At 40.3% G+C, this 20066-nt stretch overlaps 1 protein-coding gene across 2 annotated transcripts in view; it reads left to right on the top strand.

The window, feature by feature from the left end:
* LOC117343146 (prostatic acid phosphatase-like) overlaps nt 1–20066 on the top strand; it is a 52327-nt gene that overhangs the window by 16746 nt on the left and 15515 nt on the right. For both annotated transcript variants that reach the window (XM_033905465.1, XM_033905466.1), the window contains exons 5-8: nt 8158–8253; nt 14572–14658; nt 16959–17085; nt 18210–18313. In XM_033905465.1, coding sequence (XP_033761356.1) covers nt 8158–8253; nt 14572–14658; nt 16959–17085; nt 18210–18313 — 414 coding nt within the window. The remainder of the gene's footprint in view (nt 1–8157; nt 8254–14571; nt 14659–16958; nt 17086–18209; nt 18314–20066) is intronic.

Here is a 20066-nt window from a genome sequence, read left to right as displayed (position 1 = left end):
AAGTCTTTCAGAATCATCCCGAACCTCAATTGTTTCATCAAGAAAAGGATCCTGAGGCCACAGTGAATCAAGACTTCGGGAAACGCGCCCAGACATAAACATATACTGGCACCAATCGTGGATGAGAAAGGTTTCTATTGCAGTTGCCTCAGGGTAACGCATATTTGTCACACGTTTACAAATCCAAGAATTGAATCGCTCAAAGACGAACATCCAAGTTCCGTAAACCGGACCATACCTTCTAATACTGTCTGGTATATGATGTAAAATATGAGTAGTTATGTTTTGTAGATGTAGTGGAAAGTTCTTTTCAAGAAGAACCAAAGCTTTATTCAGTTTTACTTCAGCAATATCAATCTCATCAACTGTAACCCTTTCTTGGCATATATCAGTTATGCAGTCTAACAACAAAAATAGTGTTTGTCTACATCGTTTCTCTAGGGTATCTTTCAAGCAAAACTTGATGATTCCGTGAGTAATTTGTCTACATCGTTTCTCTAGGGTATCTTTCAAGCAAAACTTGATGATTCCGTGAGTAGCAAGTTGCTTCCAGTCATGAGATTTTAAACACCCAGATTTACTTATGAATGGGGAAGGCTTCAGTCCAAATCCTAATGGTACACGTATACTATTTGCTCGATTATCTGCAGTTTTCAGCTCATCCCGAGTTAACAAAAAAGGAAGATCTTTAGTTGGGATATTGACCGTATTCGAAGTCTGATCACCATTTCCGAGTTTTGGTTTCTTTGCAGAAGTACCTGAATTTTGATATCCTTGTTTTCTTTTTCCCTTTATGCCTTTCGACAAGACACTAGTGGCAGTTTCTGAAGATGGAGTTGGGGTACATGTATCCACAGGCACAGAAGATGTTCTATGCAAGTTATGTAATCGATTCATTTGCTTTTCAGCCGTCACTATTTTACAAATATCCACTTTATTCCCAGCGACCAAGTTCATAATATTTTGTACCACATCTTTAATTGTGTGGCATGCATCAGGGTGACTCTCGCTAATCCTGTTATGGCCTGGAAGACAAGATAGCGGGTAACCTTTTTTACAGCCAGTTGCTGTAGCCACACATGCAGCTTGAGCTTTATTCTTGGCCTTTTCGTAAGCCATACGGTAAGATGACTCTGTTTCGATTGAGCGTGGCTCCGGCTTCCCAGATTTATCTTCTTTCTGGTCTAAAAAGTGAACTGTATCCTTACGAATAGGGTCTGCCTTTTGCAGATATGATCTGTTTGAAAGGTAGATAACTTTGTCAAGATGGGAGCACCTTTTCCCGCGAATTAAACACCAATGGCACCCCAGCAAGCTACCACTTCCGTGTTGATGGAATACTTTGCTTAGACCCGGATAGTCTAAAATGTAAAGCAACAGTTTTATCTTTATATTTACAGGTGCTTTGTAGTAGGCACAGTATGCTTTACAACCCGTTAAATACAGTAGCTCATCTACAAGGACTTCTAGAAAAGGATCCATGTTTACAGATTCACTTTTTCCATTACAAGGAATAATCCCGACCAAATTTATGTTGCCAAATGAATTTCGTACATGCCTTGGCAGATTAAGTAAAGTTAACATAATTGGAGTCATGGAGTACCTAACTCCAATATTATGGAAGGGATTAACACCATCTAGTTCGATTGCATATGACAAACCAGATTTATTTCCTTTAAAATATCCTTCTGCAGAATAGACCTCATTCCACGTGGAAGAATGATGAACATCCCACATATCTTTATCTGTGCCTTGTTCACTCTGATAATTGTTACCAGGATGTGAGAGAACCAGCTGTGATAAATTTACATCTCCAAACATTCTTCCTATCCTTGGACCTATTGGTATGTAAATAAATTTGCGCTTAGGAATCAGTCTTTTAGTTGTGCTCTTGACATAACGATCCTCACCACAAACTGGGCATTTGTCTAAATGTTTGTAGGAATACTTTGAACTATCTCTGAAGAGAACACAATCATTCACACATACGCTGAAGACTTTTTTCTTTATGATGAAAGGATCTACAAGACGTCTTGCTTGATAGTAAGAAGATGGCAAAAGATTCTCTGTATCACCATGAATAAGTTTTTGAACTTTTAAATTATGCGTAAACATACTCTTGCTCATTGTATGAGATGAAAACATATCAAATTGCAATGTCAGCCATTCAAGCAGTGTCAGGTTTGTGTGAAATATTTTCTTTACAGCGATATCTGCTTCATATAGAGTTGTGTCATATTTAGAACACCACTCAGACTCTAAACTGTTTGCCTCTTCTTCCATTTCACTTTCACTTTCCATTTCACTTTCATTTTCTGTTTCACTTTCTGACCCACTTTGATTTGAAGTGTTAACCTGTTCTGGCACTTCATCATCTTCTGATCTGTAAAAAAAAAAAACAAGTTTGAGTCACACTATTTAAAAGGTATTAGTTAATTAGAATCTTGAAATAGCATTATACACACAAAATCAATGATACATTCATGTATACCGTATTTGACCTAATATTATAAGGGTGCAGGTAATTGATGGGGGACCCTTATTTGGGCAGGCCCCTTTCTTAGGTAAATTAGGTATGTCTTATTAAACTAAAATTTATAAGTCTTCGTACAGCTGTCGAGCACCTTGTTCTGCTCTTTAAATTTGTTACTTCCCATATATGTACCTGATGCAAATTAAATAATACCGTCAATACAGATTGATTATTTTTCACAACAAATGCCGTCTTCAGAGATTGAACTCTGCCAGAATCGAAGAACAGAATTCTAATGTATTCATATATGTGATAGCATCCAACTCACTTGATTCATGCTTGAATTGTACTATTGTTAATATAATCGTCCACATATGTACACTGTGGTTTAAGCGGTGTAAAGAACAAGCGTGTTACATCCCAAATAAATTATACATCTTTCTGTCAGATTAATTTCATACAATACATGTCTACTCTTGTAAATAACAATTCATGGCTTTATATTTACCCCCAGTATATTTATTTTTTTAGCTTGTTAGTAGAGTTTCAAAAAATGCAACGACATATACTGTATGTATAAATAATACAAGTCAGACTTAATCGTATGTAAATCTACCAAACCATTATACATGTACAGTTTATATCCTTATGTAAGTAGGTGAATAAATAACAAGACATCTAGTACAAAGACAGGTTATTTTTTCCCGAACTGGAACAAGTCATCTCGCCCCATATTTACATATTATGACGAGAGCCACGGGATGGCTGTCCCAGTTCGAGTAAAATTTTCTTTATATCGCCATATACCGTAATACCCTAGATCTAAGCAATGTGATATGTCGGTAAGGACCAAATTAGCAGGCTTACCCATGTCCAACTTCCGACACTGGCGACAGGGGTTCGTTGTCAACATCAGGTTCACTCGGAGGCCGATCGCAAACTTCCACAGGGCATTGTCGACTGTTACTGTTTTGACAATCACTATACGTACTATCCTCAAACTTTTCTACGTGTAGTCCGTACTTCTGTATATGCTTTCTTACAATTCGTAAATCAACTGGGTCATTATTGTATTTACAAATTTTACAACCGCATGTTTTCTTCCGAACCATGTGTTTCTTTTCCGGTGTTACATTGAGCATGCGCAGAGACAGAACGGATGTAATAAATTATTTGCACGAGACTGCCGCCAAAATTTCAAAAGAGTTCGAAGATCAAGATGGACGCAGGTGACACTGACAGGCCGCGGTCTTGGAAAATTAGCAGATATGCATACGAAAATCTGCTTCAAAGCCTTACCGAAGAAGGCAGACAGTCAATCAAAGGTACTGTAAACGCTCTTTCACTATCCCCATTATTCGGTCGGAATTGTATAGTTAACGACATGATCATGAGCCAACGTAGTTTTTTTTCACACTCGCACGCTGTATACGATGTATTTATGAAGCGAATTTAATTACGGTTATATGCATACCGTATTTCAGCTTTGTTTGGCCAGCTTTTCCATATCTATATATGTTTCTGGTTTTAATTTGGCAAAATTTGATGTCTAAATTAAAATTGTGTCGGTCATAGAGACTAAAATGTGTGTTTACTGTCACCCGCGACCGTCCCTAATTTATGCCTACGACCCTAGATTTAATCTAGTTTATACATTTTTCTGACAAGCACTGTTTAAGTCCAAATGTTATTGTAATAAAATAAAACACATGCCTACCTGCTATCGACCCTGTTTGGCTGCTTTAAATAAGAATGTGACAGTATAAACACACGTGTGTATTTTTTTTTGTTCGGGGGGGGGGGGGGGGGGGGGGGGGGATATAGAAGATTGTTTTGAGGAACCCTAGAAAACAATTCCTTACAGACTAAAGTTGGACAATATGATACACATACCCGTTAACCCCTGAACATCTCAATGGGGGTCATGACCCTCATTGGAAAATTCTGTTGGGGGTGAAAACCTGTGACAACATTTTCATCGCGACGAATCACATTTTGTGTCTTCTGATATAATTTAGCTAACACATACCCCACACTTATTTTTTAAATGATTGGAACAAAACATTTGAAACATCAAACAATAAACATAGATTTATTACATTATTTCAAGTTCTTCAAAATTCTTATTTCCACCAGTGCGTCATTTTCTTTGGACATGTCTCTATCATCAACTTCTGAATTTGAAGACCTTCACACCCCTGATAAAGCCAAAGGTAAAAAAACATACACTGTGGATGAAATGTTGACAAAGAAAGGTCAAAGGAAGGTCCCTTCTGCTGCACAGAAGTATTTTGTCAACCTTCTTCGGGATGCTGCACAGGCAGCAAATGTTTGGAAAGGTGCTCCCCCTTTACACAGCATCTCATCTGCTAGAAAAAAACAATTTTTTGATGCTGTGTTTCAAGTGGCTCCAAACCTACAAACAAAAAAAAGAGAAATATGGCAGCGTCTTGGACAAACCCTGCAAAACAGAAGAAAATATCTTAGGGATAAGGCAGCTGGAAAAAGAAAAAGGTCAGGAACTATTCTAACAAAACCTAGTACAACACCACATTCACCACTGTCACCAGGGAGCCACATTTATCTCCTTGATAAAGAAAGGAAAGTACAGCTTGCTCAGGGGGTTGTCCTCTTGATCAGTCAAGATATGTTTGTTGAAATTGCGTTGAAGCAAGTTACTTTGAATTCGGGAGCAGCCGACTCCGATTTGGAGTTACCAGAATCTGTTTGTCTCAATGGTACAGTATACACTTCGCTTTCTTCAAATTTAGTCAACAGTGTAATAAAGTGGAGAAAGGATCGATTGTCACTTTGCAAACCTAAGGCTAAGCCTAAGGAAAAGGAGAAAGTTAATAAGGAGACAAATTCAAATCCAAGTCAGCAGGATAATGAATACGACAGTGGCTCAGATCTAGAGCAAGCAACTGATCGTGATCATACAGCTGGTAGTACTAGTACTTACACTACCAGTACCAAGAAGCGAGGTTTTACAAAAGTGCCTGAAAGAAAATTGGCGAAGAAATCACAATCGAGCTCTGGCACATGTACAGAAAATCCTAGGCCTACTACTGGTACTCAGTCTGTGAACTTGAGATCATTTTGCTTAATGGAGTGGTCAAATAAGAAATTATATTGGGGAATAAAACAAACAGCAGATTTAACAGATGATTTTCTAATCAGAAATGCTGTAAAAAGCTGTGGCATGTTAGGAAATTCTGCTGAGGAAATTATCGATTGTTCTAGATCAAATGTGCAAAGTGTCAAATTGAGTTCTTCGGACTATGAAGTCAATCCAAATTTGGCTTACTGCATTTGGAGTTTACCTGCGACAAATGAGTTCATGTCACTGGAACCACTGGCAGGTTCAAAGTTTGGAACGATTAAAATGAAGGAAACCGGTGGTGGCAGAGCACTTCAAGTCTTACAAGAAAAGCTGGATTCTTATGTGAAATCATAGATGTGAACAAAGTTTGTGTTTGGAGTGCATGTATGGTATGTGTGTGCACACCATGCACTGGTTTATTACCACAATGACATGCACTGGAACATGCATTTTATGGATTCGCCTCGTCAGTCATATAATACATGTATATTCAAGTGTTGGATTTTTTTAAGTTATACATTGCCAGGTGTTGATCAGAGGTTTAGATTTAAATCATTTTGATATCTTTTTATTTTAAGTTCCAGCTGAGCAATATTAACAGGTGTATCATTGATACTAAATGACACTATTGACATGTGGAAATTGAACAGCTGTTATGTGTGTCCTATAAAGGCCTTTTAAATTTCATTATTTTCAGACAGATAAGTTCTTTGTGTCAATAATAGACATACATGTTAATGCGTGTCAAGTTTATACACCAATATTTTGTATGAAGACTTCCAGATAATGTTTTTCATATTACAAATTGTGGTTTTCCAGTTTTATACCAGCTGATCATCAAAATATTTGATTTCAAATTTCAAATTCTGCATGGTGCAAATGTCCTGAAAAGCATGTAAAGTTACTTTAATTTAAAGTATACTACATGTATATAAGTAGTACATGTATGTAGATTTAGTACTGTACAGTACATCTGAACAAATTATGAAAAAAGAACTTGACTCGATAATAAGTGGAAAGATATTCTTTTTTTATTCAAATTATTGTTGAAATACATCACAGTATCACATAATGTACATGTTACAAAAAAGTGTATGGGCATATTCAATTGGTGTCTCCATTGTAAAGTAAATGTTAATTAAATAAATGAACATATTAGTTCCATCATCCATTCATTATTGTGAAAATATTTGTAAAGTTTGAACCCATTAAAAATTTCATTTAATGGCTGTTATGTCATATGTGAAAGGCCCTTAAATCATCTTTTAACCCCTTAAAAATAAGTTGCCAGATTTAATTGCCATTAAGGGTGTACACTTTAATGTGTTTTTAATAGCTTTTAAATAAATGCAATGATCCTTAATTTTAGTTTAACAGCATTTTCAAAGCTATTAAAATAATATTTTAATTGCTCTTAAAATTCCAAATTGTTTTATTACTATTTAATGACTATGAAATAGCTAGGAAATTAACTACCATTATAATTTGTTAATACCTCTCAATTCCCTAATTTTAATGTCAATTAAAGTGTACACCTTTAATGGGAAGTTTTAAACCAAATTTAATGGGTTTTTCATGGCAAGTTTTAAGAGCCATTTTAACGGTCAATGCATACAGTAGTGAATAAAAGGATTTGGTCCAAGTTTGATCTGAAGCATCTTTGGGTGAAGCAGAACTTCTTTCTGACCTCCAGGGGTCTAATAAAAGGATTTGGTCCAAATTTGGTTGGAAATTCAAGACATCTTTTGGTGAAGTGGAACCAATTTTGTTAAACTGTTGCCTGGTCCTAGGGGTTTCTTAGGGGAGGGGCTCATTAGGGGAAACATTTAGAAAATTATTTAAAATCCTTTTTCCTGTAGGGATGAAATGATTTGTTCTTGACCAGAATCATCCGTGGGAGAAGGGAAACCAATTAATATGTATATATAATTTGGTCTTGCTCCCCATGGGTTTGAGTGCATGTGTGTGTGCCGTCAAACTTATAATTGGCTTTGACTCTTAGTTTACTGAAAGGAATTTGATGACTGCATTGTATGGTACTGAATTGCAGATCCCAAACTGGGAAAAGTTTCTGTAACACAACCTAGGATGTTTTACTATAACCACCAAAATAATGGTATCCAGGTGAGTGATGCTGGCCCCATGATCAATCTTCATGTATTGATACAATCTGTATGAAAACACCTCAAAAGATTTCATGTTTCAGGGTGCCAAGGTGAAGAAAAAGCTTATAATTTATAGTCTAAATATTTTTTCAGCACCCTACCAGCTCTCAATTATTATCATGTAATTTATTCACTTACTGTCATCTGATGGTGGGCTCTTCATATTGCCCTATGTTTATGGTCTGTTGTCTAAAGCAATCCTTGTTATCACTATTTCTAGTACTACAGGGATATTTCTTCACAAGTCATAGTTTCTTCAATGGTTAGTGCCAAGGTCCCTCTATGATATCTGGATATTTAAACTTAGTCGAATGGTGTAACTTTTCAAAGCCTATAATTTGAAACATCATGCTTTTCCAGAACTGTAACTATGGCAACCTCAGAAATATTGGAATTTGTTCATTATATTTTTACAGTTGTTGAATACACAAGCTCCTTGCCCAAGATTCAATGAACTTGAAGCTGATTTTTTTAAAAGCGAATTTGTAGCCAACTTCACCTCACGATATCAGGTAAAATTTAGACCTTCAAGTAAGTTAAGTTCCTAATTATCAGCACTAACAAATGGAATTATATGTCACAGTCTGTCTGTTAATCTCTGGCATGTCACACACCCTGTCACTATCACACACACTGTCACTATCACACACCCTGTCACTATCACACACTCTGTCAGTATCACACACCCTGTCACTATCACACACACTGTCACTATCACACACCCTGTCACTGTCACACACCCTGTCACTATCACACACCCTATCACTGTCTCACACCCTGTCACTGTCACACACCCTGTCACTATCACACACCCTGTCACTGTCACACACCCTATCACTATCACACACCCTGTCACTGTCACACACCCTGTCACTATCACACACCCTGCCACTATCACACACCCTGTCACTGTCACACACCCTATCACTGTCTCACACCCTGTCACTGTCACACACCCTGTCACTATCACACACCCTGTCAATATCACACACCCTCTTACTATCACACACCCTGTCACTATCACACACCCTGTCACTATCACACCCTGTCACTGTCACACACCCTGTCACTATCATACCCTGTCACTATCACACCCCCTGTCACTATCACACCCTGTCACTATCACACACACTGTCACTGTCGCACACCCTGTCACTATCACACACCCTGTCACTGTCACACACCCTGTCACTATCACACATCCTGTCACTATCACACACCCTGTCACTGTCACACACCCTGTCACTATCACACACCCTGTCACTGTCACACACCCTGTCACTATCACACACCCTGTCACTATCACACATCCTGTCACACACCCTGTCACTATCACACACCCTGTCACTGTCGCACACCCTGTCACTGTCTCACACCCTGTCACTGTCACACACCCTGTCACTATCACACACCATGTCACTGCCACACACCCTGTCACTATCACACACACTGTCACTATCACACACCCTGTCACTATCACACACCCTGTCACTGTCACACACCCTGTCACTATCACACCCTGTCACTATCACAAACACTGTCACTATCACACCCTGTCACTGTCTCACACCCTGTCACTATCACACATCCTGTCACTATCACACACCCTGTCACTATCACACACCCTGTCACTATCACACACCCTGTCACTGTCTCACACCCTGTCACTGTCACACACCCTGTCACTATCACACATCCTGTCACTATCACACACCCTGTCACTATCACACACCCTGTCACTGTCACACACCATGTCACTATCACACACCCTGTCACTGTCACACACCCTGTCACTATCACACCCTGTCACTATCACAAACACTGTCACTATCACACCCTGTCACTATCACACACCCTGTCACTATCACACCCTGTCACTATCACACACATTGTCACTGTCACACACCCTGTCACTGTCACACACACTGTCACTGTCACACACCCTGTCACTGTCACACACCCTGTCACTGTCACACCCTGTCACTGTCACACACCCTGTCACTAACACACACCCTGTCACTATCACACACCCTGTCACTATCACACACCCTGTCACTATCACACACCCTGTCACTATCACACACCCTGTCACTGTCACACCCTGTCACTGTCACACACCCTGTCACTATCACACACCCTGTCACTATCACCCATCCTGTCACTATCACATACCCTGTCGCTATCACACACCCTGTCGTTATCACACACCCTGTCACTATCACACACCCTGTCACTATCACCCATCCTGTCACTATCACACACCCTGTCACTATCACCCATCCTGTCACTATCACACACCCAGTCACTGTCAACCCTGTCACTAACACACACCCTGTCACTGTCAAACCCTGTCACTATCACCCATCATGTCACTATCACCCATCATGTCACTATCACCCATCATGTCACTATCACCCATCCTGTCACTATCACACACCCTGTCACTATCACACATCCTGTCACTGTCACACACCCTGTCACTGTCACACACCCTGTCACTGTCACACACCCTGTCACTATCACACACCCTGCCACTATCACACACCCTGTCACTGTCAAACCCTGTCACTATCACACACCCTGTCACTATCACACCCTGTCACTGTCACACATCCTGTCACTATCACACACCCTGTCACTGTCACACACCCTGTCACTGTCAAACCCTGTCACTATCACACACCCTGTCACTGTCACACACCCTGTCACTATCACACACCCTGTTACTAACACACCCTGTCACTATCACACACCCTGTCACTATCACCCATCATGTCACTATCACCCATCCTGTCACTATCACACACCCTGTCACTATCACACACCCTGTCACTGTCAAACCCTGTCACTATCACACACCCTGTCACTATCACACACCCTGTCACTGTCTCACACCCTGTCACTATCACACTCCCTGTCACTGTCACACACCCTGTCACTATCACACACCCTGTCACTGTCAAACCCTGTCACTAACACACACCCTGTCACTGTCAAACCCTGTCACTATTACACACCATGTCACTGTCACACACCCTGTCACTATCACACACCCTGTCACTGTCACACACCCTGTCACTGTCTCACACCCTGTCACTGTCACACCCTGTCACTATCACACCCTGTCGCTATCTCACACCCTGTCACTATCACACACCCTGTCACTATCACACACCCTGTCACTATCACACACCCTGTCACTGTCACACACCCTGTCACTGTCAAACACCCTGTCACTATCACACACCATGTCACTGTCACACACCCTGTCACTATCACCCATCCTGTCACTATCACACACCCTGTCACTATCACTATCAAACCCTGTCACTATCACACACCATGTCACTGTCACACACCCTGTCACTGTCAAACACCCTGTCACTATCACACACCCTGTCACTGTCACACACCCTGTCACTATCACACACCCTGTCACTGTCACACACCCAGTTACTGTCACACACCCTGTCACTGTCACACTCCCTGTCACTGTCACACACCCTGTCACTGTCACACACCCTGTCATTACCACACACCCTGTCACTGTCACACACCCTGTCACTGGCACACACCCTGTCACTGTCACACACCCTGTCACTGTCACACACCCTGTCACTGTCACACACCATGTCACTGTCACACACCCTGTCACTGTCACACACTGTCGCTGTCACACACCCTGTCACTGTCACACACCCTGTCACTATCACACACCCTGTCGCTATCACACACCCTGTCGCTATCTCACACCCTGTCACTATCACACACCCTGTCACTATCACACTCCCTGTCACTGTCACACACCCTGTCACTGTCACACACCCTGTCACTGTCACACACCCTGTCACTGTCACACACTGTCACTATCACACACCCTGTCACTATCACACACCCTGTCACTGTCACACACACTGTCACTGTCACACACCCTGTCACTGTCACACACTGTCACTATCACACATCCTGTCACTATCACACACCCTGTCACTGTCACACACCCTGTCACTGTCACACACCCTGTCACTGTCACACACCCTGTCACTGTCACACACCCTGTCACTATCACACACCCTGCCACTATCACACACCCTGTCACTGTCAAACCCTGTCACTATCACACACCCTGTCACTATCACACCCTGTCACTGTCACACATCCTGTCACTATCACACACCCTGTCACTGTCACACACCCTGTCACTGTCAAACCCTGTCACTATCACACACCCTGTCACTATCACACCCTGTCACTGTCACACCCTGTCACTATCACACACACTGTCACTATCACACACCCTGTCACTGTCACACACCTGTCACTGTCACACACCCTGTCACTATCACACACCCTGTCACTATCACACACACCCTGTCACTATCACACCCTGTCACTGTCACACTCCCTGTTACTATCACACACCCTGTCACTATCACACACCCTGTCACTATCACACCCTGTCACTATCACACACCCTGTCACTGTCACACATCCTGTCACTGTCAAACCCTGTCACTGTCACACACCCTGTCACTGTCACACACACTGTCACTATCACCCATCCTGTCACTATCACACATCCTGTCACTATCACACACCCTGTCACTATCACACACCCTGTCACTGTCACACATCCTGTCACTGTCAAACCCTGTCACTGTCACACACCCTGTCACTGTCACACACACTGTCACTATCACCCATCCTGTCACTATCACACACCCTGTCACTATCACACACCCTGTCACTGTCAAACCCTGTCACTATCACACACCCTGTCACTGTCACACACCCTGTCACTATCACACACCCTGTCACTATCACACACCCTGTCACTATCACACCCTGTCACTATCACACACCCTGTCACTATCACACACCCTGTCACTATCACACACCCTGTCACTATCACACACCCTGTCACTGTCACACACCCTGTCACTATCACACACCCTGGCACTGTCACACACCCTGGCACTGTCACACACCCTGTCACTATCACACACCCTGTCACTATCACACACCCTGTCACTGTCACACACCCTGTCACTGTCACTGTCACACACCCTGTCACTACCACACACACTGTCACTATCACACACCCTGTCACTATCACACACCCTGTCACTATCACCCATCCTGTCACTATCACACACCCTGTCACTGTCACACACCATGTCACTGTCAAACCCTGTCACTATCACACACCCTGTCACTGTCAAACCCTGTCACTATCACACACCCTGTCACTATCACACACCCTGTCACTATCACACACCCTGTCACTATCACATACCCTGTCACTATCACACACCCTGTCACTATCACACACCCTGTCACTATCACACACCCTGTCACTATCACACACCCTGTCACTATCACACACCCTGTCACTGTCACACACCCTGTCACTGTCACACACCCTGTCACTATCACCCACCCTGTCACTATCACACACCCTGTCACTATCACACACCCTGTCACTATCACACACCCTGTCACTATCACACCCTGTCACTATCACACACCCTGTCACTGTCACACATCCTGTCACTGTCAAACCCTGTCACTGTCACACACCCTGTCACTGTCACACACACTGTCACTATCACCCATCCTGTCACTATCACACACCCTGTCACTATCACACACCCTGTCATTGTCAAACCCTGTCACTATCACACACCCTGTCACTGTCACACACCCTGTCACTGTCAAACCCTGTCACTATCACACACCCTGTCACTATCACACACTCTGTCACTAACACACACCCTGTCACTGTCAAACCCTGTCACTAACACACACCCTGTCACTGTCAAACCCTGTCACTATCACCCATCCTGTCACTATCACCCATCCTGTCACTATGACACACCCTGTCACTATCACACACCCTGTCACTGTCAAACCATGTCACTATCACACATCCTGTCACTTTCACACACCCTGTCACTATCACACACCCTGTCACTGTCACACACCCTGTCACTATCAAACCCTGTCACTGTCACACACCCTGTCACTATCACACACCCTGTCACTGTCACATACCCTGTCACTATCACACACCCTGTCACTGTCACACACCCTGTCACTGTCACACACCCTGTCACTGTCACACACCCTGTCACTGTCACATACCCTGTCACTATCACACACCCTGTCATTGTCACACACCTTGTCACTGTCACACACCCTGTCACTATAAAACCCTGTCACTGTCACACACCCTGTCACTGTCACACACCCTGTCACTGTCAAACACCCTGTCACTATCACACACCCTGTCACTGTCACACACCCTGTCACTATCACACACCCTGTCACTATCACACCCTGTCACTGTCACACACCCTGTCACTGTCACACACCCTGTCACTGTCACACACCCTGTCACTGTCACACACCCTGTCACTATCACACACCCTGTCACTGTCACACACCCTGTCACTGTCAAACCCTGTCACTATCACACACCCTGTCACTATCACACACACTCTCACTGTCTCACACCATGTCACTCTCTCGTATATAGCTTGTAGCACACCTTGTCACCCACATGCCCAGTCACTGTCGGATACACTTCTTTAGTTAAAGGGTCAAAGGTCATATTTGACCACTTTTGAAATCAAAAGCCTTTATGTGTACTGTACAGTGTATTTTATGAACTCCACAAACTGTTCTTCTTTTTAAATCAAACAAATCAATACAGGATATGTGATTGTTTAATTAATGATTTAGTTGTGTTGGTAACAAAAACAAAACAAACCTAGAAATCATTTTTGCTATCTTTTTTCCAGTAAATACAATACTATTCTTTCCAACAGGATCTCATCAACAATGCTTCCAAACTGTCTGGACTTCCGCCAACTTTAGTCGGGCTGATGATTATTGTAGATACCCTCTTCTGTGAGGTTTGTATAATTACCTCCCCTGTCCCTCCTACAATAAAATGTTTTTTCCTCTGTACGACCTTGTCATCACTCCATAGACACTTCTGTGAGGTTTGTATAATTACCTCCCCTGTCCCTCCTACAATAAAATGTTTTGTCCTCTGTACGACCTTGTCATCACTCCATAGACACTTCTGTGGGGTTTGTATAATTACCTCCCCTGTCCCTCCTACAATAAAATGTTTTGTCCTCTGTATGACCTTGTCATCACTACATAGACACTTCTGTGAGGTCTGTATAATTACCTCCCCTGTCCCTCCTATAATAAAATGTTTTGTCCTCTGTACGACCTTGTCATCACTCCATAGACACTTCTGTGAGGTCAGTATAATTACCTCCCCTGTCCCTCCTACAATAAAATGTTTTGTCCTCTGTACGACCTTGTCATCACTCCATAGACACTTCTGTGAGGTTTGTATAATTACCTCCCCTGTCCCTCCTACAATAAAATGTTTTGTCCTCTGTATGACCTTGTCATCACTACATAGACACTTCTGTGAGGTCTGTATAATTACCTCCCCTGTCCCTCCTATAATAAAATGTTTTGTCCTCTGTACGACCTTGTCATCACTCCATAGACACTTCTGTGAGGTCAGTATAATTACCTCCCCTGTCCCTCCTACAATAAAATGTTTTGTCCTCTGTACGACCTTGTCATCACTACATAGACACTTCTGTGAGGTTTGTATAATTGCCTTCCCTGTCCCTCTTTACCTCAATGAATTAAAGTCCCAGCTATTTGATGTTTTTATGTTGTTATTTTTCAGCCTCATAAAAACTTTGACATGGCAGTTACTGTGGCCATTTTGTAACATGATTACACAATCATGGTTTTCCTGAACAATACCTATTTCAAACTTCTTCTCAAGTTCCACCGGTGGGATTCAGCTCTAACTTACTAGAAATGATCCTGAGATGGTCCTGGCAAATTGTTGTTATTTTTTGGGTCCGTCCAAAATCCAAGATGGCTTCCATGATAGCCATCTTGAAAAAACACACTTTAAACTTCTTCTCCAGTTCCACTGGTCCATTGAGCATTGGTTGGTGAGGATGTTAAGTTTGGGGAGGGGGGGAGCCAACAAAGTGTTGTTATTTTTCAGCCTCGTAAAAACTTTGACATGGTAGCCATGGCGGCCATTTTGTAACATGATTACGCAATCATGGTTTTCCTAAACAGCATCTATTTCAAACAACCTCTCAAGTTCCACAGGTGGAATTGAGCCCTAACTTACCTGAAAGTATCCTATCATGAGATGGTCCTGACCAAGTGTTATTATTTTTTGGGTCAGTCCGAAATCCAGGATGGCTGCCATAGCCATCAGTACTTGCCACTATACTTAAGCTTCCGTTGGAGAAGTGATCCATATTGACCAGCCAGGGTCTGGGGATAATATTGATCGTCAAAGTTTCGTATCTTTGAAGCGTATTAATGAATACATAGAATACATAAAATCAAACTAATTATTAGATAATTTCTATTACTGAATGCAAACGTATGCCATAATGACATCATTTGAATTATTTCACAATGCTGTCAACAGCATGCACTGACCTACATACAGCCTGTGGCTACATCCCCATATTTATGGGGTACGATAAGGGATATTTATTTCATTGCAAACTAGGATAATTATACAATTAGAAATAAGAACAATAATTTTAACTGGTGCCTACTGACCTTATTCAGAACATAGATATTGTGTTTTAAAATGAAGCCTAATGTACGATTATCATCCTTGTCGTATACTATTTTTTTGTCCACTGCAAAAATAACCCATTTGGTACCTCATGCAAATGCGAAGCTCCGGCTTTCTGCTTATTTTCTTATAGTAAACAGACTGTACCTCTTCGATGATGTATAGTTTTATCAATTTTGATGGCTTTGATTAGTACACAATTTAATCCTAATGCTCCTCTAGTCATAGGAGATTCATGGTCAGTTAGGCGGGCACCTGTCTGATTCCCTCAGGTGAGGTTGGTTTACAGAAGTATTTTGGGGGTATATTTTGACCATTTTGGACACAATATCAGCAAGTTATTCAGAATTGAGAAGAATCAGTATTGGGAAGTTGTTTATTACTATAATAATGAAGGATCAATTATGTACGTCGCCATTTCAATCAGTATCAAGAGGCGATCGGTTTTAAGAAGTTGTACTATGTATTTGAGCTTTAAAGAGGAAGACTACAATATACAGTGTAATATATGTTTATGTTACATAAAATGATGCAATATCAGAATGTAATACTTGACTGTTTCAGTATACACATCACCTGAATATGTCTGAATGGGAGACAGTCCTACCACTTCATCCACTTGTGATTCAACTTCTGGACTACGAAAACACTTATTTATTTTACACAGAGGAGATGGCCAAACTTAGAGGAGGCAAGTTTTTATTTATCAAATCAGATGGTACTTGTTTTAAGCATACAAAAATAATATAAATGTTTCTCAGAAAGTTCAGTGTCACAAACAAGATTTATTCTGGTTGAACTTATATACATGTAGTCACATTGTAGATATAACAAGCCACTGTAAATAGATCACACAAATATCTAATTGTCTAATTATCTAATTGTATGGGGTGAAGGTCTACCAAGTTAAAATGCATTTAAAACAGTGTATAACATCAAAGCATGTCACTGAGTTTTTGAATCCTAAGAAATTTCTATTCATCCCAATCTGCTTGCTAAGATTACCTCCTGATCCAGGTTACCTGTTATATGATTTAAGTAGAAAATTCCAGGTATGATTGATCTTCAGCTACCTGTATCTGATGGTGCTTAGCAAGCAGTCTACAGCTTTTCATTCCAATATCAATGTTACAGACGTTATTAGAAATATGTGAAAAATATCAAAATTATATTTCTGGCATACAATGCATATGCATAATCCGGGAATTGGCCACGCAGTCCTATTTGATTTCAAAGCATGTATGGTTTAATCAACATGACCACTATCCATGAATCAAACTGAAACAAAGAGTAATCTACACCTCTTGATATTTAATTGTTTCAATGCGAGTGAAATGTTAGTTATAACAGAAAAAGAGACGCAAAAATGCCTGTATCTTGATTCTTTTAAAATAACTGTTCAGCTTACATTAACAGAAATAGGTGTTACAGGATAGGAGTTTCCTATAGGCCAAAGCCCTAGGCTCAGTTGTTCAAAAGGTGATTAGCTTAATCACTTGATTAGTGAAAATTTCATTTCTCTCTATATATTCCTTAAAATGGGCCGGTATGAAGAGACTGACGAGTGTTATATTTTCTTTAAATTCTGTTAAGTTAGTTTTACTAGAAATAATTTTATCAGGGTTTTGAAATTGTTGTTAAACTGTGATTAGCCTAATCACCCTTTGAACAACAGGGTCCAGGTTTTAGCTAAATGTTATGTTAAAGATTGTAGATTCTTATTTAAAATCTCCAATCCTGACATTTTTCAGGGCTATTGGCGTTTTAATTAATCTGTAGTCATTAACTATAAATCATGTTGTTGTATACATGCAGGTCCATTACTAAAGGAAATGATTGAAAAAATGGCGACAGCTGTAGATTCCCTGGATCAAACTTCTCCAGTTCAGACTCGTCCAAAGATGCTTTTGTATTCAGCTGTAAGTAATGAGTGTTCCAACCAGACTGATGTAACTTTATATTAAAACATAGTTAACCCCCAAACTGATGTATCTTTACATTAAAACATAGTTAACCCCCAAACTGATGTATCGTTACATTAAAACATAGTTAACTCCCAAACTGATGTATCTTTACATTAAAACATAGTTAACCCCAGACTGATGTATCTTTACATATAAACATAGTTATAACTCCCAAACTGATGTATATTTACATTAAAACATAGTTAACTCCCAAACTGATGTATCTTTACATTAAAACATAGTTAACCCCCAGACTGATGTATCTTTACATATAAACATAGTTTACCTCCAGACTGATGTATCTTTACATTAAAACATAGTTAACCCCCAAACTGATGTATCGTTACATTAAAACATAGTTAACCCCCAGACTGATGTACCTTTACATTAAAACATAGTTAACCCCCCAGACTGATGTATCTTTACATATAAACATAGTTAACCCCCAAACTGATGTATCTTTACATTAAAACATAGTTAACCCCCAGACTGATGTATCTTTACATTAAAACATAGTTAACTCCCAGACTGATGTATCTTTACATATAAACATAGTTAACCCACAAACTGATGTATCTTTACATTAAAACATATAATTAACCCCCCAAACTGATGTATCTTTACATTAAAACATAGTTAACCCCCAGACTGATGTATCTTTACATTAATACATAGTTAACCCCCAGACTGATGTATCTTTACATTAAAACATAGTTGTATCTTTACATTAAAACATAGTTAACCCCCAGACTGATGTATCTTTACATTAAAACATAGTTAACCCCCCAAACTGATGTTTCTTTACATTAAAACATAGTTAACCCCCAGACTGATGTATCTTTACATTAAAACATAGTTAACTCCCAAACTGATGTATCTTTACATTAAAACATAGTTCACCCCCAGACAGATGTATCTTTACATTAAAACATAGTTAACTCCCAGACAGATGTATCTTTACATTAAAACATAGTTAACCCCCAGACTGATGTATCTTTACATTAAAACATAGTTAACCCCCAGACTGTTGTATCTTTACATTAAAACATAGTTAACCCCCAGACTGATGTATCTTTACACTAAAACATAGTTAACCCCCAGACTGATGTATCTTTACATTAAAACATAGTTAACCCCCCAAACTGATGTTTCTTTACATTAAAACATAGTTAACCCCCATACTGATGTATCTTTACATTAAAACATAGTTAACCCCAAGACTCCCCATACTGATGTATCTTTACATTAAAACATAGTTAACCCCAAGACTGGTGTATCTTTACATTAAAACATAGTTAACTCCCAAACCGATGTATCTTTACATATAAACATAGTTAACCCACAAACTGATGTATCTTTACATTAAAACATATAGTTAACCCCCAGACTGATGTATCTTTATATTAAAACATAGTTAACCCCCAGACTGATGTATATTTACATTAAAACATAGTTAACCCCCGGACTGATGTATCTTTACATTAAAACATAGTTAACTCCCAGACTGATGTATCTTTACATTAAAACATAGTTAACCCCCAGACTGATGTATCTTTACATTTAAACAAAGTTAACCCCCAGACAGATGTATCTTTACATATAAACATAGTTAACCCCCAAACTGATGTATCTTTACATTAAATCATAGTTAACCCCCAGACTGATGTACATGTATCTTTACAACTGAACATAGTTATATACCCCTAAT

The sequence above is a fragment of the Pecten maximus genome, chromosome 15, assembly GCF_902652985.1.
Source record: "Pecten maximus chromosome 15, xPecMax1.1, whole genome shotgun sequence".
Taxonomy (NCBI): Eukaryota; Metazoa; Mollusca; class Bivalvia; order Pectinida; family Pectinidae; genus Pecten; species Pecten maximus.
This window is presented reverse-complemented; position numbering and strand designations above follow the sequence as displayed.